The sequence below is a fragment of the Bombus pyrosoma genome, linkage group LG11 (assembly GCF_014825855.1).
Source record: "Bombus pyrosoma isolate SC7728 linkage group LG11, ASM1482585v1, whole genome shotgun sequence".
Taxonomy (NCBI): Eukaryota; Metazoa; Arthropoda; class Insecta; order Hymenoptera; family Apidae; genus Bombus; species Bombus pyrosoma.
In genome coordinates this window covers 3,991,839-4,018,830 of record NC_057780.1, presented here as the reverse complement: position 1 = coordinate 4,018,830, position 26,992 = coordinate 3,991,839, and the positions used below count along the sequence as shown (strand labels likewise).

Here is a 26,992-nt window from a genome sequence, read left to right as displayed (position 1 = left end):
AACATACCATGGGATTCTTTTAGAGCAGAATTCTTCTCAATTCTCACCATGGAATCCTCAAAAAGATTTGATTCTAATAATAAATTTCTTTTATAGTTCAACCCAGACGAGGATCTCGGCTCAGGCGATATCAATAACGACTTGATTGACGGTTTGGAAGACGTTGACACTAATGTGCCAGACGTGAGTTGCGTGATGAAGCTGAAGTTCCGCTGAAAACTTACAATACGACGTGCTCACTAATTATTTGTTTCGCAAGCAACGTCTCAACTAACCCGATTGCATTAACACGAACTTCGCTTCGATGTTTGCTAACGAGATATTCTATAAACTTCTCGACCGCGATGCTCTCTCATCTTTGGCGAACAGATTCGAAAGAATAATTTATCATTGTGGTATAGGATCGAATGCAAACTTTCAGTAAAAACAGACAGACTGGCTGAAAAGATGAGAAACAATTGTGGTCATGAGTTTTCTAACTTTGTGCCTACTAACGGTTGCGGTAACGATCACTGCTTTTCTATTCGAGCAGAAACGACGATTTTCGTCGTAACGCTGCTCTATCGTGTTACTCCGATAACAAACGAGTCTTGATCGCGATAAAAAGTTCGATTAGCCTTCAATCGATATCATTGAGTCAACTGATCGTAGCGGATATTTAATCGTAATTTATATTTTATATTTCACGTCAGAGATGCTATTAATTGTGGCGTAAAATACAGGAAAGCTAAAACAAAGTAAATTAAACCAAGCTATTATGAATCAACGATATCAATTGGTTGAACACGGTGCTTTCGTTTTTCATTTCGATTGTACAATCTTGGTCGAAATACGACAAAACGTAAACGTGGTACTATATACTTAACACATTCATCTTGATTGATCTTGTACACGGTGCATTTATAGATCCTTCCTTTCGCCGATCAATTAGACGTTATTGCTTCATCACCGGTTTTCATTACTTGAAAATATCTCGGAGCGCTTGATTCAACGATTCGTTTGTTCGATTTATTACTCGAAAGATACAAAGAAGGAGGAAAAGGAACAAGAACAAAGAGCTCGCACGTGAAACGTTTTAATTGCGACTATTCGAGAGCGATCGAGTTATATAAGACGCTTCGATAACCCACAAAAGAATTCCCTAGGAACCTGTCGGGCGTTAGAAGAGGAACACGGTGATCGCTTTATGAGGATAATCTTTGGAACACCGGGAGAATAATCTTGGAGATTCTGACGAGATCTTGCATCGGTAACAGCGCCGAAAACGCTTCGTTTCTCAGAAAGCTTTCCAAAGCTTCGCACCACCGTCGTCGTTCCCAAAGATTTTCTCTTAATTCGAACGAAGTTAGGGCCATGCCGCGTCGTGACACCAGTTTTCTCAAACTTATCCGACCCATTAAATCTTTTAACGATTAAATTTAATAAGGAGCTGAAAGGTTTGGTCGTTGCCTCTCTTCGTTCGTCATCTATTCTCGCCACGCGATAAAATACGAAGCTTGGGTCTTTCAATTTATTAAAATTGCCTTTATATCGTTGGGTTCCTACGATTATAAATAAGTTTTCGGAGAGAAGAAGGTGAATTTGATGGTTGAAACTGACGTGGGAAGTTTCCAGAAGGGATACGTCACAATTATTTGAGGAATTTAATTGAAAGGATCATTACTCTATCTTCAAATTCTTGGAAACCAACGAGAACGGAAGATCGATTAATTACTTAATTAACACCTTTGAATTTCCACTTAGAAGTAGCGAAGAAACGTTTAGCCATTCGAACGAGTCTTCGATCTAAGACAACAAGATTCCAAGAAAGTAAATTCCTTGAAAATTGCTGTGTTACAAAAGGCTTCTTCCAAGGATCGATCACGAGTGCTTAACTGGTTAGACGCAGCAAGAGATTCAATCTCGTGGAAGAGAAATCGGATTATTCGGATGGAATTAGCGAACAACAAATCGTCGAGAGGTGGTACGATTCGAAAACAGGTTCATCAAAATGCAATTGCCTTGGAGGTATCTCCTTTTCGACTATCCTCCGCAAGCTACACGAACGATGAATGCAAGGAATCGAGCGAGGAATTCACGGAGGGAATTAAATTCTGACTGAACCGACGGTGTTAGAAAGTTGTAAAATATAGAGAAGCAGCTGAGAGCGATGCAGAAGTACAAAAAGATATAGAAAGACGTAGAAGATAGAGAATAAACGGGGAATGTACGGGAAAGTAGGATCGAAGACGAACTTTGACTTTTGCCACCTAACTATTCACGTTGGCAATTAGACGAGGTGATCTAGCTCTGTCGAAGTTAAACTTGCCAACTAGAATTGACTTCGATTCGTTCTGCTGGCCACAGCGGAGGATCTATTAGGTTTGATCTTCCGACGTTAGCTACCAACGAACGAACGTTTGTTAAAAAGACTCTTCTCGATTCCGGTCAAGTAGATTTTAAACGCGAATTAACTCTGAAGTGAGAGTTAATTAAAACAGGAGTTAGAGTCTTGTAATTTACTCGTAATTACTCGTAGAATAAGAGGGAAATGTACTTGGGTGTTCTAAATCGTTGGAAATGCGAAGTTAGGAAAGTATCAGTAGAAAAGTCGATTATTTGTCAGACATCGGATACACGTGCTGTATATAGGTGACGTTCTATTATCGTTTCTTTCAAGAGTTAATAATATTTTTTGAAAATAGTAAATGAAATCTATCGCGTTCCATTACATAAATATGATCTTGCTTCGGCTATTTTAAAATATACGTGTAATAATTTGACACATTTGAGACATTGTATGGAAAATTGAGTATGAGATTCACCTTTAAATTTAAAATATATTTATAACGTTCAATTATATGCATTATCAAATGACAGCAGAAAAAGCTGGTCTACTTTGTTTCAAACTTTCGGGTTCTAATTTTTAGCTGAAGTTATTTATATTATAGATGTGTATGTAGTTGACCGATTTCGTTCAACGATAGATCTCGTTAAAATTTAATCAACGTGACAAATTCATCGTGTTTCAAGCTCTCGTACGTAACAGAATTTGAACGGTGTACGATCATCTTTATTATACACAGCACCGGTCAGTAAATATAAACACGCTTTCACCCTTATCTTCCTAGCCAGCAATATGCTATCCCACAATGCAGCCACTGACAAACAATTCTTCCGTAAAAGGGGAACCGCAGTACACAATTCCTCGCTAGATTTAGCTTTGTCGGGCTGCTTTCCGTCTGCTTCGTTTAAATTAAAGTTGAAAGGTCAACATTTTATATACTTTACCTAAATTTGACGAAGCGTGCCATAGAATCCTTTTGTGATTTCGTCTAAAATGTATTCTCTGCTTTATTACTGTACTTTGAGCATCTTATACGAGAATTTCACACATTAAGAAATACGAAACTACTTTTTACGATGAAGAATGAATTCCCGCAAGATCCTTACTTTTTGGCTCTTTGTATCTAGATCGCGGATTTTTATGCGCGTCCTTGTCAAAGAAAACGAAAGAATACTTCGTTATCTTTCATTTCCGTGCGACTCGTTTCAATTTTTTGAAACAGAATATTCCGTAATTATACCGCGAAAGAATTGTATCCTAAAAATCGTCGTTTTCTAAAAATTTCGAAAGTGAACTTCTCGCTAGAACGTTTAAAGAGCGAAACAAATTTCTATTTATCTTGCGTTTCTTTAATCTTACTCACAAAAATACGAATTCTCTCCGTACGTTTATCGCGATACCCGCGTAAGCCTTCGACTCAGAATTAATACTCGAGCTCGATCGAACGAAAATAATTAAAAATACTTCCTTCCAACTTTCTGACACAAATTCCTTCGGAACAGTCGCGTCAATCGAGCCGTTCGAAAAATTCGCTCGTGCTTCCTATCCTCGTCGACTCGTCGAACGAACAAGAAAGAGGAAACAAGAGTCGGCAAAGAAAGAAAAAGAAAAGGGAAGCCGGAGAAATTTATTTCACCCGTGAAATCCTACTTCAGAAGAAAAGCTCCCAGAACGGCGATGCAAAGACGCAGCCGTGCATGCTGGAGCTGATCAGGATGTACGTATACCGGGTGAACGAATTCACTGAAACAGCCTGCGGTTCTTCCCGTTGTTCAGAGCGCGCTATATATTACTGCGATCGGCCATTGATTTCACGTGCGCCTTAAATTTCTACTGTTTCGCGAATGCTCGTGTCTTTGCTCGTTGATGAAACTTTACTCGCTGTACCCACATGTTCCTCCACTTCTATTTATTTTAGGAATACATAGATCTGTCGGCAAGAGCTATCCGCTTTCCTGAGAAAGGATTTGGAAACACGAAACTGTTAAAGGCAACTAAAGATAGCGACAGAGTTAATTTCCTCAACTTGCTAGAATAGATGACAGTTCGAAATGGACGACTGCGAAAGTTGATTCTAAGAATGTGCCATTTACCAAGACAGGCATGCCGTAATAAACTTATATTTAACAGAAAGGATTTTACAATTTAAAGAAATTGTTTTAAAAATGAGAATTTCGAATCGAGAGATGTATATTGTTATATGGTATTAGAGAATTGTTCTAGAAAATTCAAGATATTAACATAATCGAAAAAGCGTACATTTACTTATGTATTTGTGGATTTTCGTTTTGTTATAGCTTCGTTTATTTGTCCGCTCGTTAAATGTTTCTTTGTTCGTTACAAACAGACATACGTAAAATATAGGCATATTTGATCGGTAGATGAAATCCGTATAAAATATACTCTGTCGTCTAGAGGAATATTTGCGTGCGTGCTTTTACTTGTGCGTACTGCCAGCACGAAATGTAAATTTGCCTTGCTGTGTATACGTAGAAAGACATGAATTACAAATTGCCTCGAACGTGACTTAGATATCCTAGCGATCCGATTAAAATGTTAATTACCAAATAATTTCATGCTTTGTCGGTCAAATGAATCGCTAAAAATAAAATAACCGAAGCTCTTAGAAGAAATGACAGAATTATTTGTGTTATGAATTTCTGGTATGAAAATAATTAATAGAAAAATATAAGGGTGTTTCTGTTAAGAAGCAGGAAGGAAGATATCTTTTGTTTTGAGAAAATCCTAATGCTCCATTAAATTCATAAGGAAAAGAATTACGGTCAAAGAAACTTCATTTCCATCTTCCGCGAAATTTAATCTACAATACGGATTAAGAGAAACTGCTGAATCGTTTAATTGCGTAGGTAGAATCAAACATAAATCAAATTGAACTTTTTATAACGCCACGCGATTTAAATCCATATTTTACAATATTTTCCTGTCACTTTGCTATTGTATTTTATTATTGTATCATCGTATCGATTTATTTCAATTATTGGTCGCTCGTTTTCAAATCCAAAGTGAACAATCGTATTTAATCGAAACCTCTGTTCTCACGATCTAACAGAATCTTCGCGTTCATCGCGTCTAACAACTATGAAAGATAATTTTTATGAAAACAATCGTGAGTAGCAATTTCGAGAATCGGAACAAGTCGCACAAATTGATCAGTTTGTACTTTTTAAAGAAACAAGACGCAACAAATACTGTGGAATAACTTGAAAAATTCCAGTCATTGTATCTGTGAAGATGTTTCGAATAAATCAACTGTAATTCAATCGATCGAAAAGAGAAACAAAATCTGACTATAGAAAGATAAAAAACAATCGAGTATCGACTTTGTACAATGCAACAACGTTTTGTAGGAAAATATCAGGCGCAATATCAGTCGTGTCGAAACATTTTCCTCCAAACATACCGTGTATTTCCATACTTATTCCATACTTCGATCAAATACGAAATAACACATAACTACTGGTTCTTGTCAGAGAAACGATATTCAGTTGGAAATCTTTTGTCGTTTATACGCGACGAAACGCAATTTTGTCGGCAAATAAAGATTTTATAGAAAATCGTGAAGTCGATTTAACGGCCCCCGAAAGCATCGCTTAAAGGATCCCAGGAATCATAAACGCGGAGGATGTTGTTGCATTATATTTCCCATGAGAATCCAAAATCCGTGGAACCCCATACGCGTCAAACTGATCCGATTTGCCTAGTGTTTTCCAGTTTATACGGCGTTCGCGGCGAGAGAAACAAACGTAAAAAAATTATTGCGACCGTTTACCATCCGTGAATTATAAAGCACGGTGTGGCGTGAGGAACAAAAGGGTTGAAATGACGCGAGAGCAAGGAGAATTGTATTTAATTCTGTTTGTTTGTTTAAAGGCACGAGAAAACAACTTCAAACTTCAACGGCGTTCTCTAAATATTTACAATCGCAAAATACAAATATTTATTATCGCTGTTAATTTTATAGCAATGGCTTGCGACTAAATTTTAGAATGAAGTGATCGATATTAACTTTGCGAATTAGCTTGTTACGATTCCATGTAATATCATGTATTTGATCGAACTAATTTCCAAATGATTCAACGTACCTTCTCGATGATTAACTAGTTCCATTACTCCAGATTTGTAAGAATTATCGTTTATAAAATTAAAAAATTCTTCGAATGGATCACATAGAATTTAAGAAGTACAGATCACAACGACGAATTTTTTTACGTATTTCAAATCTTTTCTTCAAAGTATTAAGGTTAAGGGTATCGACAAATGATAAATGTAAAAATGATTTTGTATTGCAGCACCTCTTACGTGACATTAAAGGGAATAATCGATCTAAAATTGTTGATAATTTACGTATTATATATTGCTACGTGTTATTAAACATATTAAATATTACGTTATTATTCAAATAACAATAACCATATGCAGAAGTAAATCAATATTAAGCGAAAGAGAAGTTTCAGATATGTCAAGCGGAAAATCAACGATAAATAACTGTCAACGTGCGGTTCGGCTCGATAAGTCAGCACCGTTGCTAATAATTATTGGAAAGTAGTTAGGCCAAATATGTGCTAACCGTTGCGCTTGATTTAACCGAAAATTCATTAATCACCGTCTACGCGTACGATATCATTCATTTTTCGAGAGGAAAAAACATACGACTCGAAAAATTGATCCTTCAATTTTAAACGCTCTAATTAATCTCTAAAGAAGATACTCGATAAAAACTATAACCACGCGATGCCAATAGTCAATCATCCTCGATGAAAAATAGCGTGCTTTTTTGTTCCACGGAAGGTGATTCTTAAAAGGGTAGAAAAAATATTGAAATCTTTTTTACACCGCTCTTTTTCTTGTATTTAACAATTCTTAGAACCTTCCCGCGTATAACTACAATTTAAAATTACAATTCTTGTTCTAGAACTTCGTTACAGAAGAAAGCTTTCGCTACAGAAAATTGAAATATTTTAACGAACTTACCATTCGTACGTTTAAAATCTTTCTCTAGTAAAAACGTAATACGTAGCAATTGTTGAAACGTTGCATTGTGCAGTACCGCAATACTTCGTCGTTTATACTGAATTGTACGTATTCTAGATATCTTACTTTTGGAATATCGTATTTTATATTTCATGTCTTAATGTCTTACCTATTTTTAGGAAACAAATCAGTTTAAATCGAATATAATACATATTTATAGCATATATTTTATCTAGAATTATCAAAAACTGAACAGTCTCGATTAAACGACTGAACGACTCGTTGAACTAATTTCTGCTTCGCCAATATCTAAACGTCCTCGGAATATTTCTTTGTGCCACTAACTTGTGCTTTTAATCATTTCCTAACGACACGGTATATTAACCACGAACTCGATAGCAAATCGCCGAGGATAGAGTGATTTCTCTGCTTTTCCCATCGCAAATAAATCGAGGCAACGCAATGTGCAATCAATCACACCCACCCATAAGCGATGAAACTTTTACGCTGTTCGTTTTTCGTTTTAGCTTTCTCCTCGCCTTTTTTTCTTTCTTTTACCATATAACGACATATAAATCACGGTTAGTGTTCTTATTCAACGTTTCTTCTTACCATCCGTTTTCAGATCGGACGAGACGATGACGAAGACAGAAGCGAGGAAAGCAATCCACCGCCATTCATCACACCCCCTCCTCCCAATCCGGACTGTGAGTAATCGCGAGGAATTTGCGAGTTTATTTAATCATAAGATCACAGATAAGAAATACCCTGACTGATGGCGACGACGTCGAAATTCCATTAAATGGCGTTTTCTTTAATCACCGAACCAAGCCTCGTTACGAGCATCCTTTGTCGATAATATTCCAAAGAATTTTCTCAAACTCTCGAATAAAGTTATTAACGTACTTTGAAATTTCGTTCGTACAAGATTTATATATCTCCTTCTGAAAAGTATGTTTGCAGTTCGTTGGAAGCTTAGATCGCGCAATACTTTCGTCTCGTTTTCTTTCACTTTATCAGATATTTCGATCGAATATTTCAAATAAACATCAATACCAAACAGTGTTGGTTTTATTGAATATATTGATCGACAAAGAAAAATGCTTGGCTAAATTCCCTTTATAGACGATATATGACAGACGAAGAGAGTGGATATGTGTTATTATCCCTGTAGATATGATTTATAACGTGTTTTTCTTAAATTTCTTAGACAAAGGGCCGAAGGGTGAGAAAGGTGATAAAGGAGACAAAGGAGAGAGCGTTAGGGGACCTCCAGGTCCACCTGGACCACCTGGTCAAGACGAGGTAAATACATAATTCTATCGATATTAATCAAGTAAGAGATATTAAGCGTTACTACATCGTACAGTACATCTAATAATATTTTTATAATCAAACTTCAGATAGGAAAAATAAATTTCACGATAGATTTACAAATTAGAGAATTTTTAAAACGAAAAAGGATATACGGACGCTTTCATCGAATTTCCATGATTATAGATGGTTCCTAAAAATGATCAAAGGTCAATAGCGTACAAGACCACAAAATATTTATCGATCGAGTCAAACTCCAAGGAATTATCCCTCCGGTAAAGATGATTTTAAAAAATAGAAACAATTAGAGGATGCAGAACCGGCTTTAAACTCGCGCGTATTCCCTTTACACACTAATCAGTAATTTCCATTCGTTCTAAAACGTGGAATTAAATTTAAGGTAGGATTTAAAGTTCACTCGTATCCGGCATCGCTATACGTACGACTGTTACGTAGCACGTAGAATGCATAAATGTCCGCGTAATTTATGCAAATTGTATACACCGAACTATATTATATACCCAGTGGCATATCGCACGCGTTATATCGGGTGTATGTATCGTACCGTACCGAAGATGTTCCATTAGCAATCCTTACACAAACCGCTGGACTTCCTGTTGTTATAGTTCAGTAGTCTATACACGTATAAAGGCAGGCTGAATGCGTTGTGCATATTACAGGATTACACGCGTTTGCATCAGGTTTCGCTTACGAGCACGCGTTACTGCATTGTTCAATTATGAAAGAATATCGAATGACCTAAATACTGACGGTTTAATGTCATTCAACGAGGAACGTCATAAGGGAATAAGAAATTAAATAGAATTATCGTTGAAACGATCCCATTCAAGACCGAGAGGTAGAAATCAGAACGAAAAATAAGATTGATTATTTTTTGTTGCAACATTGTTGTTTATCGCTCCGCAACATATTTCCACGGATGTAGATTTTATTGGTATTTTCAACGTTCGCCAAGTTTCATTACAATAAATGAATAATAATCCAGCAGTAAGTACGTGTATTAAGGGAAATGGCGTGTGTATCGATTTAACGCTATTCCATAGACTTGTTGAAACGACATCCATCTTTTATGATGAAGTAATGACGGCAGTTTAGCGTACATTGCGAATGTTACGATTCGTTGGACGTTTCCAACGAACGAATATATTTTCATAATTTCAGTCACTTCTTGCGCTAAAAATTAATGGTGCGCGGTAATCTTACTATATTACCGATTCATCGCTTGATCAGGTAATCATTGTATATGCATACGGCACGGAGTGATTCGCCAACTAGTCTCGAAGATCCACTTTGGAATTTTTTTTTAATATACTCGAAACGTTCTTTGACACACCCGCGAAAGTATTTCGACAGTTAGCATAGAAAACTTTCACGTCCATATTGTATATTTCGTATGAAGCTTTTTGAAATTTCACAAACACCGTAATATTATTCGTAAAAGGTATTTACGAATATAAAGGAAGGATCTAAGAGCTATTTATTAAGCGATCGAATACTTTCATGAGCCTGTTATGCATTTCGATTATTAAAAAAGTTGAACGTTTCGAATTCCAGATTATTTAAAGCGCGACAAGGGTAAAATGAAAATAACCTTTGAAACCATCCCCTTTATGAAAATATCCATTTATGAAGTACTTAAGTAGGTACAGGAATCTGTACTTAACGGCAACGAAGATCCAGCGCTAGAAATCTCTCATTATTCGAGATGTATACGAGTGCCGCACACGCGCGTATTTCAGCAATAATAATTCAGTAGCGCTTGTGCATATGAAGCGAGCTTGAATGCATTCCAATCCAGGATCACTCATTTATCTTGCTACTCGAGCAAGCCAATTTAGCCAACATGCTGAAGTACTGGTAACCACTGCATGTAACATTGATTACAGAGAAACCGCTTTCACGATATTCACTATCTTCCGAAATTATCAGCATACGGGTATGAACACGACTGTATTTGTTTAACGCCTGATGCATTCAACCTCTGCCCGGAAAACGCTATAATTCTCGAACCCGGTGGCTCGTGATTCAATGCAAGGAAAAAAAAAAAGAGAGATCGAAACAACATCGTTACGCAGAGAATGCACGAATTGGAGAGAATGAACAACGACCACGATAAAGTTTAATTAATATCGGTAAATTTCGGTTAATTGAAAGTTGATGAGCGAAAGCTAAGCGGGATGTATATATTCAGAGAAATCAGAGTATATTTAACGATGAATAATGAGAAAGAACTGTAAGGTAGAGTAGTATACCGTAAAATATTTCTGTGGCTGCAAATGATTAATCTTCAACATTAAGCCTTTTAATTAATTTTAATTCGATCTTTAATCTACAAATCATCGTGTACTGTGTTTTGTGACTGATGGTACAATCGAGAAGAACCTGATTCTACACGAATACGATATAATTCTGTCTTTCACCTTATACGAAATGAACATTTCTCTTATGATAATAAAACAGAAACTTTATATATTAAAAGTAAAATTTGTCGCGTATAAAGATCTCGTACCATTCTTTTCTCCATCTTCTACAATTTGTTTGAAATATCTCTTTTCTTGAAATTGAACGCTAGAGACTCGACGCTACACTTAAAGCTACGCTAAATTTATTCGAGTCAAACGACGTAGCTTTCATATTTTCGATTATCTACTACCTCACCGCGACCTTACTCCGTAAAATATTAAAACGCATTACTAACGACAAAGTTTTAGAGAAGAATTATCTGTAAAATCGTGTAACAGTATGCACGATGTAAATAAGCAATTACAAAGTCGCAGAGATAGAAGTTTTGTTATCCGGTAATTCGATTAGCTGTTAGGAAAGCAGCAAAGCACGTAACAAAGTTTACCGTGCCGCGAACCCACCGACTGTATATATTTGCAATGACAGACTGATCAAAATGCTGCAGGGTCCACCAGGGAAGAAAGGAGAACCCGGCACGTGCACCTGCAATGCAACAGCCCTGATGGCATCCTTTACGATGCCAAAGATGATCCAAGGACCGAAAGGGGAACAAGGAGTGCCGGGGCAGGAGGGGAAACAAGGCCAAATGGGGCTGACGGTATTGACGCTTTGTAAAAACCAAACACATGCTTCGGAATAAAAAAGAAAAGAACGCAAGAAAAATCCAATGATGTTAACCATCGAATAATCGTTATGTTAAATAAAGAATGCCTTTTTATAGACGAACCAAGTAATCCCTTCAAAACCTTCGAACCTGTTAATATTATATAAAAGCATTGTTCTTATATTACCCATTATATTAAAGTTAATATAATATTTTACATGGTTTGTTTGAAATTTATTAATATCAGGTGGTGAAGGGTTTGTTGAAATTTGTAACGAATTGCGCAGGGTGCAGCTGGACCACCCGGAGAGAGAGGACTGGAAGGACCACAGGGTCCTAAGGGTGACAAAGGAGACGTGGGAATAGCAGGACCGGAAGGTCCTCAAGGACAGAAAGGGGAACCTGGTCGTGATGGAATACCCGGAGAGAAGGGCGCTCAAGGACCTCCAGGACCGCCAGGAAAGGGTGAATTTTCTGGATACGACGTAAGTAACAAAGTTTGTTTATAACTGTACTGATCTTAAATCTCGCTATCTTACGATGAAATGCAAACTCTAACGATACGATCGATTACATCGTTAGCTTTCTTTTACGCGAATTTTCGTAACTGAATAAAATGATTGAAAAGGTTTGTTCAATACATATTTCATATAATACAATATGGAACAAGTATTGAAGTATTACGGTATCGTTTATATATTTTTGAGTAAATATCTGATATAAGATGTTTGATACTTTTGTATTGAGACTCGAGTAAATATATATGTTACTTAATAAATTACATTACAATACTTGTATAAAAAATAATGAAATTTTTTTACCATAAAGCCAGTGGAATTTAAAAAAAAAATGTTATAAAATATTTTATTTATATCGATATACCAATCAGCGTCGTATCATATGATTTTTCGTTTCGTGTTTTCGTTGTCGATTATTTCGTTTAATATAACCTTATTGACAACTGGTTGAAAAGCTCCGAATTTCAATTGAACTGAGCTCTCGGTACCGAAAGTACCTGACATACTACCTTTAAAGAACATCCCACTTGAGGGTCCACGCTTCCTATCATAAACCCGTTCAATTATCATTCCAATGCGGTCTCCTGGCAGCACGGAAACTGAATTTACATCCCGGTTGAACCTTCCCCGACCATAAACGCGTGCGCGTTTCAGTCCAATATAAACTACCCCGATCTCTCGTATACCATAGAGTGAGAGCGATTCCTAAGCAAACAAGAATATTAAGCACCATGGATGGTACAAACAACGTACAACTTCGTACCATTAATTTGTCTGTCATTCTTGCAAAATATTCGCAAAACATTCGCAAAATATTCGCAAAATATTCGCAAAATATTCGCAAAATATTCACAAAATATTTGCAAAATACTGACAGAATATGTACTCGCAAACAGGCAACTTGCGAGGCAACGCGTTTTAATCTCTAGCTATTCTTTTCAGAAATATTCATAAATATACATAGAAAAGATACATAGTATACATAATACACATCATGCATACCGCAATATACGTCACGATATACATCTTGCATAATACATCCTATGTAATACGACTTAATGTTTCTGATGTTTAAAGATATTTACGATAAATTTTTAACGTATCAGTCGCAATCTTCGTAAGATTAATACATCAAGAATATATATTAACATTAATGTTTGTATGATATTTCCATCGAAGAAGAACCACCAGTCGACAAAAGTCATTTCCGTATCTTCAAATTTCACTTCTAATCGCACAAATAGAATTCAACATATAAAATTGACATACTTTATTACAAAATCCAAAGGATTATATTTATGCGTCGCGTCGTTATATCTCATATGCGTAGGCAGAACACGGAGAGGCGCTTCATGAATTCCCCGTAACTTTACGAAATTGACGAAAGTCCCTGGATACCTGACCGCTGCTCTGGCTCTGGTCTGTCGCGACATTCTCGGACCGACGTACTTAGGTTGCACGTTTTTACGGCATTCGATCGCAACTATTCAAGCTTGTAGACGAGCAAGGATAACGAGAAATTCGTTGAATGGAAATGGAACGCGATATCGGTCCGCAGAGAATAAGTAGCCCTGCATGCGATAAAGGTGGAACCTTTTGCATCCACTTCTCCTTCTTTCGTCTTCATTTTTTCGCGATCTTTTCGTATATTTCTCTTTTAACGACCAAGTGGCCCTCGGCTTTCTCCTTACGAAAATAAAACAGCCGAAAATGTTAAGACGTTATTAAAATTTTAAACCGCGTTCACAATAGCGATTCCGATGTTATTTTTTACTTCTAGACGCGTTTTTCTATACGCATTTCCATCTTAGTTATCTTTGTTTCGTTTATTGCCAGGAGAGCTTCTAATCTTCTAGGATTAACGAAACGTTCCGAGTTTCTTTCTATCTCCTGTTTTCCGAACAACCCGATACAACCTTACAACCGCACAATCCACATTTTTTTTCTTTTTAACGATACAAATACTAATCCTACTTGTGCGAAGGTTCGCGACGCTACGGAAAAGAAAAAAAAAAAATAGAGAATTGAAGAAGAAACGGCGCGTGTATCCGTGTGGTAACGTTCTTGGTGGATCGCACATCAGTGAACGTGCGCCATCGTATGACCTACTTCGGATGCCGGCGTGGAAATTAAATAGGGTGCGAAACGTAGCTGATGCTTCTGGTGAAAAATGAACAACGCATCTCGGTATTCCACGAACGGAATATGACGCGTGTATTTGAAACACGTTTCAGTGGAAACAGGCGGTTCTGTTGCTCCGCCACGAAATTTCTGCAAACTTCGTTTATTACCCGGCTTTGTCTTCTTCCTCGTCGTTGGCTGATGCGCGTTATTTATTCTGTCCGTTGATCAAGAGCCTCGCAAGTTTTCACGCGAGAAACCATTTTAATCTGTTAACTAATCGCAACGATTTCCCGTGGAACGAGGACAAAATGAAAACAAAGTTGGAATACAGTGGTTCGTAAAGATATTGCAACACTTAACAAATTAAAACTTTTGCCAATATATTATTGTGCGTTGTATCAAAATTTTTAATAATCACGTCAATACACCATGAATAGCGATGTTAAACATATGAGACAAAACAACGTGATAACAATTTTTTAATTATCAACCGAGACTGAAGTAGCAAAAATTTCGTACAACATTTCTGTCTATCGGAAAATCTCTCACAATTCTTAAATCTATTGGAAAGTCGATGAAACGCGAACGAATGAAATCAGGGAAAGGAAAACAGCGATAATACACGAGCGAGAAATAATGTTATCTTGGCGAATGTTCGCACATATACAAACAAAGGCACACGTACGCGAATCCAGAAAGGAACGAGCTGGTGTAACGACGACGACTCAATGAAATTATTATCGTGATAGCCGCAATCATAGTCGCCGGCGGAAGCGGCACGATTTTCCGTACTTTTCTGTGCTTTTAACGTACTTTGGAACGAACAAAGCTCTTCCGAGCTTCCGACGTTTCAACAATTAGCAGGCGAGGTCAGGCCACTCGTTTCGTTCTCGTGGCGTAACATTTGGAAGTGTGCCACCGGCAAGAATGGAACGAGAAAGAAACAAACTGAACGTAATGAAGTGCATGATTTTTTCGCGAATCCCCGGTCAACCGTTTAAACTGTGTTAAAGCAAACCGTGAAATATAATAACGTTAACGAATCGTTTAATATTGGCTGGTAATTGTGTGTATCTCGTGTCATTCTTCCTTCTATTCGTCGGAAATGAAATTAGAAAGAGATAAAATAAATATTCTCCTCTTATGTAAATTCTTCGCTTCGTAGTCTCTGTTCTTTCGAAATCATTTGCACAGTTTCAACTTATAGATTTGTCCATTTTCGTTCCCATGTGTTTGATTAAACCGAAGATTGTTGTTTCGTTGTGACGAATAATTTCTCTTGTGCTATATTTTATTTGCTATAATTTATACAACTGTTTGCTTTCTCTAGTAAATTACTGCAAAATATTCGTCTTTCTCCACTTTATTGTTATCGATGTGTTGTTTCCTGTTATTCTTTTTTATTAAAAAAAAAAAAGATGATAATAAAATAAAATGCATTACTTAGTTTAATCTATATAAAATTTCTAGAATAATCCATTTATAAAATATATTATAAAATATCATGGAGGATAAAATGAAGATTAAAATCAGATAAACAATCATGTTTGTAGAAATGTAAAATTCATTTAAACGTATAAAAGCGTTAAACATATCGATTAACCGCAACCTCTGTTAATCGCGATTAAAAAATATAGCATTCAACGATTTATAATTAAAATCGACTTAAATTTTTGCATAAATTCAAACGATTTTACGCAAACTTAATACACGTGTGTAACCTGCGTTGATTTATCACACTAATAATGGAACTATCGCACGTTTTGGTTAATAGGAACAAGGTAAAAATAAGTGCTCTGGAAGTAAATTTATCACGACAGCCCTGATAAATTATGCTTACGAAAGTTGAACTGTGCATAATTTCGGCTGCGTCGTATACGGTAGATAATTCTTAAATTTACTGCATCTAATTACACGGATTTTAATAGAATCCTACGAACTTCGTTCCGCCAGTTCTTTTCGCGTACAAATTCATTTTACGAATAAAAGGCAAGATATTTTAAGTTCATTTTGCAGAAAATCCATTCATTAGATGAAAAAAGAAACCATTGTGTTATTTTAAAGAATAAATGATTTCGACCTTTCTCTTTTTGGAGATGTGACTTTTTGCTTCGAAAAGTTTCACGAAAGAGCGTTGACACTACAACGACAAGCTAGCTTCGTATGTAACATTCGCGTCAAGGATTGAAGGGCTCGTAACAAAAGAACCTTTGTTCGTGTTTCCCGAAAAGCCAAAAAATTTACGCTAGTAAACCATAGTTACTGAAAATTGAACATTAATCGTCTACCTTTGTACTGAAATTAAATTGACGAAAAGTGAAATCGATCCACAGGCTCGAATAAATATCTATACTGTGCGGTAGGTAATAGAGTTTTAACGGTCATACATCGCCGGTGTCAAAGAGGAGTGGAATTTTATCGACGCGAAGTATCTTACGGAGAGGAATAAAATGTCTGTATAATATTTTTAAGTCGTATCGTAACACGTGTAAAACATGTAACGGTATCGCACACAAACATTTTACGGCAAAAACAAGGTGCATCTTGGTCGGAAGATATTCTGGTCGCGCGAGAACTTTCAGAAAGAGATATTGAGATCCTGCAACCTCGCGCTACTTGTACCAGAGTATTCTTACAGCGTCACGCGATGGTAAAAGATTCCCAACGTAAGAAAACCCTATGTGAATAATACTTTTCGTGTGCAGCATTTTGCGTAAGATTTTTCAAAAAGGTGTCACGTATTTTTCCGCCAACACATGTTGCAAGATTCTAACGGTAAACTGGAATGTCTATGTGATATCAGAGTACCAAAGTAAATTTTTAGAAAAAAAAAAAGAAATTAAATAAACGCTGCATAGAAAATTGTGACTATCGTAGAGTATATTATTTTATATGCCTGGAATTTCTTCGCCAAGAATTGCTTCGAAATCAACCTGTGAGGCGGACCATTTCTTGGTCACAACTTAATCGTAGAATTAAAAATTAATAAAAACCCGTCAATTGCCGTTAAGTCGATTGGGAAGATCTGTCGATAAACAAAATTGGGAATCCTATTACCAGGCGAAGTTAAATAAATACGTGTGCATCTTTAATAGTTTCTATATTTCTAATGTTCATAAATATGATGTAGTATCGTTTATCGTAAATCGTTGCTAGATATATACGTAAAATCGATACGAAGTGTTCCGATTTGACACTTTAATGGAATGATTTAACACCTTGTAGCTTTTTTGTAATGGTTTGGCGCTATAAATTTGATAAAATCGTCTTCTAGAAGAGCTGAAAACATTGTTCTATATTGGAAATAAAATTGGTAATCAAAAGCTTTTTCTGCCATAGAAGAATCTAAGAACTGCAACTTCGTACTTTTCAGTTTTCCTACTGTAAAAATATTAATATATCCTTTATATGATTTTATGATATTATTATTAAAACAACATCGATCTAATAGAGTACGTGTATGATGCATAAAAATTTCCATGATAAAAGATGCTTTCGAAATCGTACAGACCCTTGAGACTTGGCTGAGAGGTTCGTAATGGGACACACCGAGAATTTTATAGCTGACTCGGCGCTGTATAGCACGAAAGTTGTAAATTTATATAAAGGAAATATTAACGGTGGATATCAAATATTCACTGGAATAAATTTCTTACTGTTCGGTGTTTGTGACAGATAGGTAATCCGTATTTGATGAACTATTGTCCGTAAACGCTTTAAACAATATCTACCTTATCGCGTTACCCTTCGGTGGAAACAACATCGTCACAACCAAATAAATTAATAATAGATAAAGTAACGATAATTGAACGAACCACTTTTTGTATATCGAGTATCAATAATAAAAAATGACTGTATAAAAATTCGAAGACCGCATCAAGGTGAACTAAAAAATTACGAATCTATGTAACTTTATGCCACAAATTACCTTGCAGCAAACAAAATTCCAAGAACGACAAATCTTGGATATATAAAGCAAGTTCCGAGGATCAACTTCTCTTCCTTCAATTCCTTCGGTCAAAGAAGGAAAGTATTAAAAATTGTTCGTTGGAACGGAAATTCTGGAACTCGTTAATTTCGACGAAATCCAACAGATGTACGGTAAAACGTTTAAATTAATTAAACTACTTTGGCGGTGTGCGTGCTACTTCGAAACTCGAGGAAAACCACTCTCTCAGCTGACTTTTCGTCCTTTACGCCGCCATACGGAGAACTTTGCAACCTTGCAAGGGCTTTGGGAATCCTCGACAGGCGAAGTATCTCGCTTTGACCTCGAGTGTTATCTTACGTGACCCGGTGCCGGTTCGTGCACCAACGTACAAGCGTCCGATTTCCCCTGAGAATACAGAAACCAATTTCTAGGCTGTGCCGACCAGGTACGGCAGGTGAGTGACTGGTGGGTGGGTGTTGGGTTGGTTAGGCGAAGGAACTCGTCGGCAGAAACTACACATCTGCGGGAAAGGCGTTTTGCCCGGTTATACGAATCACTTGACCGACTGCCACGTACTTAGTCGGTTTCGTGGAAGATGAGAAATCTGGATTAGAGACGATGATGTAAAGGGAATGAACGCGGAGATCTTATTCTGACGTTTTGATTCCTTATGTCGGGATCTTTGAAATAGATTTCGTGCACGTACAACACGAACACGTACGACAGAAACGTTGGTAAGGGGGGGAGGGGGAATGGGAAAATAAGGATTAGATTTTTTGCCTCGTTGTTAAGTTTGCCAATTATACGTATAATATGTACTATATGTTGTATGACTGGCTGAGAATTAAGATTGCGTATGTAGCATAAAATTCAGTTGCTTGTAACTTGAAAAATCGATCTCAAACACGTTTTTGTACGTAAATTTTCTTCATGTACACAAGTTTAATTATACTATATTTAATTATCTTACCAACCTTTAACGTGTCTATCTGCTAACACCAAATTATCGTACTAATTATAATAATATGATAATGCTTGGTAGGTAAAAATTAAAGCGCCAGCGCAACGTGATACTTTTAGGAATAATGAAAGGATCGTATAACAAGGTTATTAGAATTGTGCAGGAATATGTGGGAAATGATCTTGTAATCTTTTTTTATTAGGCTTTGTAATTAGGTTATTTTAATACGGTATAATTTAAAAATAATAGCTCTCGGTTACTATTAGTGATTGTATAAGTAACTTAAATCGGTGTACGTATTCCTTGTTATCATAAAAGATTGATTATTACCGATGGTTTTACTTGACTTAGTCGTTCATAATACTCGATCGTTCATAGTAACGTCATCGTGTAGAATGATGCAATTTGACATCATTCATACTAAACCTCACATTGCAACGATGTATTCCGTGTTCCTCGTAGGCTAATTGAGTGTGCTAACCTGACATTGCGACCAGTGGAATATTTCACGTACTCATTTTCGTGCTTCAGGGGCTGTTACATTATTCTCGATTTGAATAATTGTATCGCACGAGAGGATGAAAACATATATCGAAACAGATTTATTAGACCACTTGCGTATATGAATTCCAGAAATAAGAAAATACTCGTAAAAATAATCAATACGTCTATCATTATTTGTTCTCGTTTTCCTTTTTATTCCTTTTTTCTTTTTCTTTATAAAATTGTATCTATTAATTTGTCGTTCGTGTTCTTATGATTCAGAAAAATACATCTTTCTTGCGATCAAAGTAAGAAATAATAATTGACTTCCAATTGAAAAATATGTTACTTGATAGTAATTTCTAGTTGGCTTACAAATAGTAAAAAGATTGACATACACGTAGAGATACAAATTTTTAAAAAGAAATAACTTTTATACCTAAGTTTTTTTAATTAAATTTTTCGTTCAATATATTTCAATTATTATGCCGAATCATTTTTTGATGAGTCGTCGTTCGAAAACATAACGCGATGCTTTCGTAAAATAACCATCTCGCTAATAAGGATTGTTCCCAACGAATATATAAATTTTCATTCCACGATAAATCAAAGACATAAACCAATTTTTATGATATTGGTTCCATCACGTTGTAAATCTCGCTCCTGTTTACCAAAGTGTATCGTTACCAAAAAACCAAGAAATTTAACAAGAGTTGTTTTTGTTACGGTATCCTCGACTATTTTATTACGCTTCTCGTAACTTTTCTCCAACATTAATAATCCGCACGACGACAAATATCACAGAAGAAACGGTAAACCATTACTCGTCAAAAACAATATCATAATGGAATTGAAATAACAAACGTATACATTTCGCTCTGTCAACTCCATTTTACTGAATTAACCTCAGGATTCTTTGATCATCCGAAATCTACTTTACAATATACTCGATACGAGATAAAAGAAGAAGAAAGACGGAATGCAGGATACCTATTGAATGCGAACCTCTCGATAGAAAGTCCGAAAGTTCGATACCAGTCGGTAGAAAAGCTTTAAGAAGCTGGCGTGACGTATAAGCAAGCGATCGGTGGCGTTGATAAATAGGCGTTCAGAGGCTTTCGTGCAAAGATAGATGAAAGGAAAAAGAGGGAAAAGAAAAGAATATATTTGATTCGTTTGCGGTTTCGGAAACTGAGACTTGTAAACGGTCGAATAAACGCGTGTCTATCGGCTAGAACGATCCGGCACATTCATCGACAAAATTAAACCTACAAAACACGATATCGATCAAAAACTTTTCACTTTCAAAACAGTCCGCACCTTTTTCTCCTCTTTCCTTCTTTTTTCTTCGTTCTCCGGCCATTCTTTTTCTTCTTTTAGCGGAATTGGAAATTTCGTTCGAGCATCGGTTAATTTCTAGCGATATGACCAATGGCCATTTGAAATGTACCTACGACTTCACCGTTTGATAAATGTCCAGTCCAGGATGCGGCTGTTATAATCGCCAATACAAATATTGATTCGCGTAATGTTTGCGTGTTAAAATATTTTTGATGAATGGACGTTAGGAACTCGTTGACCGTTCTATCGCGAATATTCGGACCGTTTTATTTGCCACTGGACCGCGACAGAATATCCACTTCGAATATATTGGACTGGTGGCAAAACAATGATATTTGACGGTGATAAGATAAACAGTTTCAAATAGCTTACACGTCACTGGCCTCGGTAGATTCAAATTACCACCCTTTTTTACGTTTACGAAATCGTTTAAATGAACAACACGTGGGCGTGTTCGTTGAAGTTGAGAAATGCGCGTACAACATTTTCTTCGATTACAATTGCACTCGTCCCTTTTTTATTCTAAATTTCAATTGAGACTCGAATACTTCAGATACGACGTGACGTGAAATCTTACGATCCCCGCTAAGCGAGGCATTGTTGTTTAAAATGTCGTCGATTCTAGGTAACAATTCGCACATTGTTTCGATTTAATCCAATACCTTAGTCACAAATTATTAATTGTTTCTGATATGGCATAAGATCCAATTGCGCGCAAAGAGAATTACAAAACGAAATCCCAACCTTTCATGGTGTCAAGGTACGTACCCCTAGTAAGTTCTCCTTCGATCATTGAATAATTCGTTTCTATTCGACGTAAGTTAGCGGTAAAAGGATCAGTTACTTGCTCGCAAAGCAAACTGGTCTAATGTCGGTAACGAGAACAGCATAATAGTTCAATTGAACATTGGAGACAATTGTTTGAACGATGATTGTTCGTCAACGACCATTAGACGATACAAATGAGCAGGTAGCAGGTCGGGTCGACCGACTGCTTTTAGCTTTACGACCTTATACCGATGATTAAACAGAGAAATTTTGGCTATTATGCGCATGCAGCCCAGTTGGAAACCTCGAGGCATTTATAGGGTGAGTAATAGTTCCATATTTGGAGCAACTTTGGTACGAAAGCTTCTTTCGAGATTGTACCGGTATGCTACAGGCATTCCGTCTTGCGCTCTGCGGTGTGCTGAAATTTATCGCGAAACTTTATGATGAATTTCAAACGACAATCGCATTACCAAAAGCTTCTTCTCTTTGTATTCTAAAATACGTTCTATGTTTCGAGGATACCCTAAACTGTACTTTGTAAAAAATTGTAGTGGTTAAATGTTTTTAGAATTTATAGAAAGTTCATTACCGAATATTGGAAAATGTCGTAGCATAATAAAATTATTATTAGAAAATGGGCATAATGCGTGTAACGCGATTGACGTAGTTCTTCGTGAGCAAATATATTTTTTACGCTCGAAATCTAGTATTTTTATAAAATGTTAATAATTATATTGCTAGGGTTTCAAAATATAAAAAATTCGGAGATATTTACCGACGTCCCTATTTTATTATACAATCGTACGTCGCAACCAAATATTTGGAACTCTTTTTTAGTGAAAATAAATATTCTCTTAAAGCAGAGTCAAACAAATTCGTCGTCGACGATCCAGTTCGTCTAGCGAAAATTAAAACTATCCTATACCCGAAATTACCGTTTACAAAGGACTCGCAGTCAACGAAATTCTCGTCGACGCATAAAAAGATAAAAAGCTTTCTATTAAAATATATTTAAATCAGAAAATAAAAGTACTGAGATCACAAAGGAACTTGAAAGGTTATAAAACTTCCAACTTTCCAATAAATTTGTAGTTTCTAATGTTAAATAAACGTTCAATCGCGATATCTAAGTAGAAAGATAAGGTGACGGTGGGTCGTAATCTGAAAAAATTGTTTTCTACACTTTAGACGGAGGGCATCACCATGAGACCAGGACTGCCAGGACAGAAAGGCGAAGCCGGACTTCCAGGAAGCCCAGGACCGAAAGGAGAGACAGGAATCGCCGGTGCCAAAGGATACAAAGGCGAACCAGGGCACAAGGGTGCAAAAGGCGATCACGGAAAAGAAGGTCCGCGAGGAATTCAAGGATTCAAGGGTGAACCTGGTGCTCCGGGAGCACCGGGGCTTCCTGGCGCACCAGGTGAGAATGGAAGACCAGCAGAGAAAGGTGACAAAGGAGACACAGGACCAGAAGGGAAACCAGGCCCTGCAGGTGCACCTGGACCACCAGGATTGCCTGGATTGAGCGGCTCTGGTGGAATAAACGTTGGAGAAGCGAGTAAGAATGTGCTCATTTTGTGTTTTTTATCAAATGAAATTAAATAATCGACGGATCTGGTCATTCGATTTAAAAAATGAAATGAAATACAAAAGGCAATGTAAAAGCTCAAATTGAAGATTCGAACAGTTGTCATCGAACGCGTAAGTTGATCGATATATTCTTAGAAGAAAAGATGACGAACGGTGCTGATTCCAATTCAGAAGCGATACGATATCTTTACGTTTAGATTAATTAATGTTACATGAAAAATTGTCTGCCTGAAAGCCACGAATTAATTAGTGTTAAGGGAAAAGGGCGACAAGGGCGAGAGTGGTGCACGAGGATACAAAGGAGATAAGGGCACCAAAGGCGAGAAGGGAGACAAAGGTGATTCTGGACCAGCCGGAATTCCTGGTGTAAATGGTATCCAAGGACCGCAAGGCAACAAAGGCGAGCCAGGGAAAGACGGAGTTCCCGGAGCACCGGGAGTCGTCGGTGCAAAGGGCGAAAAAGGTGAAAGAGGTCCGCCAGGAGCTACAGCTATAGCGAGCTCTGGAGACTACATCACTATCAAAGGTGAAAAAGGAGCAGAAGGCAAGAGAGGTAGAAGAGGGCGTCCTGGACCACCAGGACCGGTCGGCCCACCTGGGAAGACGGGAGCGATGGGAGAAATTGGGTTACCTGGATGGGCGGTATGAGAAAACTCCTTCTATACTTCTTATCTTCTTTTCTTTTTCGTTTTTTATCGATCAAATCCTCGATTTCCGTTTGATTTGCTCGCCATTAGTAAAATAGAATTTTGTAACGTAATTTTCTTGTCGCTATTTGCATGAATGGCTATGTATTATTTAATCTTGTATGCAGTATTATGAAAAGCTATGTTTCTTTCTTGTTCCGAGTGAAATTTTTAATTTTGTTGTCAGTATATGGGAGAAATAATCGTTTATAGCCATTTACTTACGATAAACGATTGTTATAGAAAATAGATAACTAAGAATGAATCTTTGGAGTATACCTTTCACAGATTGTACATTATATGTGTATAACGATCCTAGAAGCTTCGCGTAGATTCATCGAATGATTTAAACTTGTCCAAACGTGAACTTAATAAATGCATTTTGAATATACATTAAAGGCCCTCGATTGTATACTACATTTAATCAAAATATGAATAAAAAGAAACGTAAATTCTGATCTGATATTTCTGTAAGCAAAGATCAATAATAATCGGAAAGCTGAACATTGGAAACATAGCCAGCAGGCTGGATAGAGTTCTAAATTCCATGACATAGCAACGGCTTTTGACGGATTCCACAACTCTGAGGCCGTAGAGTTCTGAGTTTCAAGACATTGGATTAATTGACGACCGACTACCTTAACCTAGTAATAGACAAGTATAAGTCAACGAATCTGCAGGTCTTGTCAGACACGCTCTCGTGTCATGCTGAGTTCTCTGCATACATAATCAAAGTTTAAATTATCGGTTACTGTTTTAAGCTAATAACAGCCAAAGAATTTAATAATTTTAGTTAGTAGAAATTCCGGGGAAAATTAATATAATGCAACATATTCTCAATAGTACAATATATAAGATAACACTTAAGCCAAACTTATCTTTACATACTGTGAAAGTATTTTTCTAATTGCTCGTGTTTTAACAGAATAACATGACAATTAACATATACTCCCTGCTACTGGAAACAATTACGATTCTAATTATCCATTTACATATAGAAATGTAAAGTCTAAAATGAGAATATACTTTTTTCAATGCTATGTTCCAATGCACAGAACTCCATGAAAGTGAGTATTACACAGAACTTACATAATCCTAATAGATAAGATAAGAACAATTTATACCTTAATTTTAACTGTGTCGGCTTTCAATCATAATTTCGTTGATTAATTACTTTGAATGGCGTTAATAGACTAATTTACCTCTGTTAACTACGTAATAATCCGGTCATAAAATTAGAAATCACACCAATCGACCAAAGTGTATGCTAGATTGAACTGCACGCGAGATTAATTAAAGGTTTAATGAACATAGAATATTCATGAACAGGAAGGTAGAACATGAACGCTATGTATCGGTAACTACTTCTAACAGGGTCGTCCTGGAACTCCCGGACTTCCTGGACCTGTTGGACCAGTGGGGCCCAAGGGAGAAAAAGGAGAACCCGGTACACCGAGCCCTTACGGAGTCTCTGTCGGCGTAAGTACGATTCACCGATTCTCATTAAAATCGAAATACCCGTAAGCAATTCCCTCTGAAATCAATGGGATCCGTGTTACAGAGAAATTAGGCGAATTAGGAGAAACATAGTTCGCCGCAGAAAATAGTTTTAAATACATATATGTACAGAAAATAAACTTGAATCTTAGACTAATAATTTTCTGGACATTAAATATTGGACTATCAAGTATTTGGAATATTATTTGCATTTTGAGATATGTATGTTATTCCTTCCTATCTTACGTTTAATAAAAATTCTATGTACCGAGAAAATCTACATAATAGATGAGAAAAAATTAGAAAATTTTTCCAATAAATTCAGCGGAGTGGCTAATGTCATCTTTCGCGCTTTAAGAATTATTCTGGCTAAGTTGATGCGAGGGAAAAATCGGTAGGTAAACGCGAAGTGTTAAAGAGCTTGCAGCGCGGAACAAATAAAGATAATGGATGCATTTTTTATCCTGTCTCGTAGCGGGGGAAAGGTCGAAGTGGAGATATACACACGGTGATTTATAACTCTCGCCATAAAGTTTTCGAAATTGTCAAAGAGAAGTCATTTTGGCTAAAAAAAAAAAAAAAAATGTCACAGGAACACAAAATTTATAGTTACTAGCAATTAAAGTACACTTTTGTGTACACCGCAGAACTTAAAAAGATAGAACATTGAAAATATTATCCTCAAACTTACACGACGAGTATAACGGGAAAGATATAACATCAAAGAAAATAAAGCTATACAATGAAAACCCATTATTTCCTACAAACTTCCTCCCCGTCTAAAATATTTTTTTTTTCTCTTTTTTGTCCGATTCGATTCGATTCTTTCCAGAGCTGTTTAATCACTGTTACGACATGAAACCCTCGTACGAGTTGTGCCACGAACGAGCAGTCTCGAACATTTTTTAGTCGGAACGACCACTTCGTGAAGCTCGCGAAACTAGTAACAGTGCTCGTAGATCACCGTGTACACTCGCAAGTCTCATTGAACGAGCCATAGAACGTGTAGAGTGACGGAAATTAATGCAAGTGTGCGCTTGACGCCCCGTTCCTTCTCTTTTTATTCTATTTTTTCCCCTCCTAGTATCCCTCTCGCATCTACTCTGCTTGTTCTTTTTCATCTTTGTCGGCTAGCGAAGCCGCGACTCGATTTATTCGACGTCCCAAACAGAAATTCGTCGAAATTTCGTCGTCGCAGTTGACAAGCGACGAATACGAAACGAATGCGCGTGGCAGGCTTTGATTCACTACACTTTGGTTTAAAAGCCGGGCCAACGTAAGGCAAATTCGCTGCTTTTATTGCGCTTTCGAACGGCCTCACACCCACCAAGACACGTCCTGTGATTTATTCCGGCATCCACTTAGCGAAA

The 26,992-nt window shown here is 36.8% G+C and overlaps 1 protein-coding gene across 11 annotated transcripts in view; it reads left to right on the top strand.

Annotated features, from left to right (window-relative positions):
- LOC122572712 (collagen alpha-1(XVIII) chain) overlaps positions 1-26,992 on the top strand; it is a 344,291-nt gene that overhangs the window by 311,782 nt on the left and 5,517 nt on the right. For 6 of the 11 annotated variants that reach the window (XM_043738047.1, XM_043738045.1, XM_043738042.1 and 3 more), the window contains 10 exons: positions 97-183; positions 7,944-8,025; positions 8,529-8,623; positions 11,562-11,714; positions 12,008-12,205; positions 22,138-22,167; positions 23,038-23,407; positions 23,690-24,081; positions 25,181-25,192; positions 25,500-25,604. In XM_043738047.1, the coding sequence (XP_043593982.1) occupies positions 97-183; positions 7,944-8,025; positions 8,529-8,623; positions 11,562-11,714; positions 12,008-12,205; positions 22,138-22,167; positions 23,038-23,407; positions 23,690-24,081; positions 25,181-25,192; positions 25,500-25,604 (1,524 nt within the window). The remainder of the gene's footprint in view (positions 1-96; positions 184-7,943; positions 8,026-8,528; positions 8,624-11,561; positions 11,715-12,007; positions 12,206-22,137; positions 22,168-23,037; positions 23,408-23,689; positions 24,082-25,180; positions 25,193-25,499; positions 25,605-26,992) is intronic. The other 5 variants (XM_043738049.1, XM_043738052.1, XM_043738046.1 and 2 more) reach the window with 4 other exon arrangements.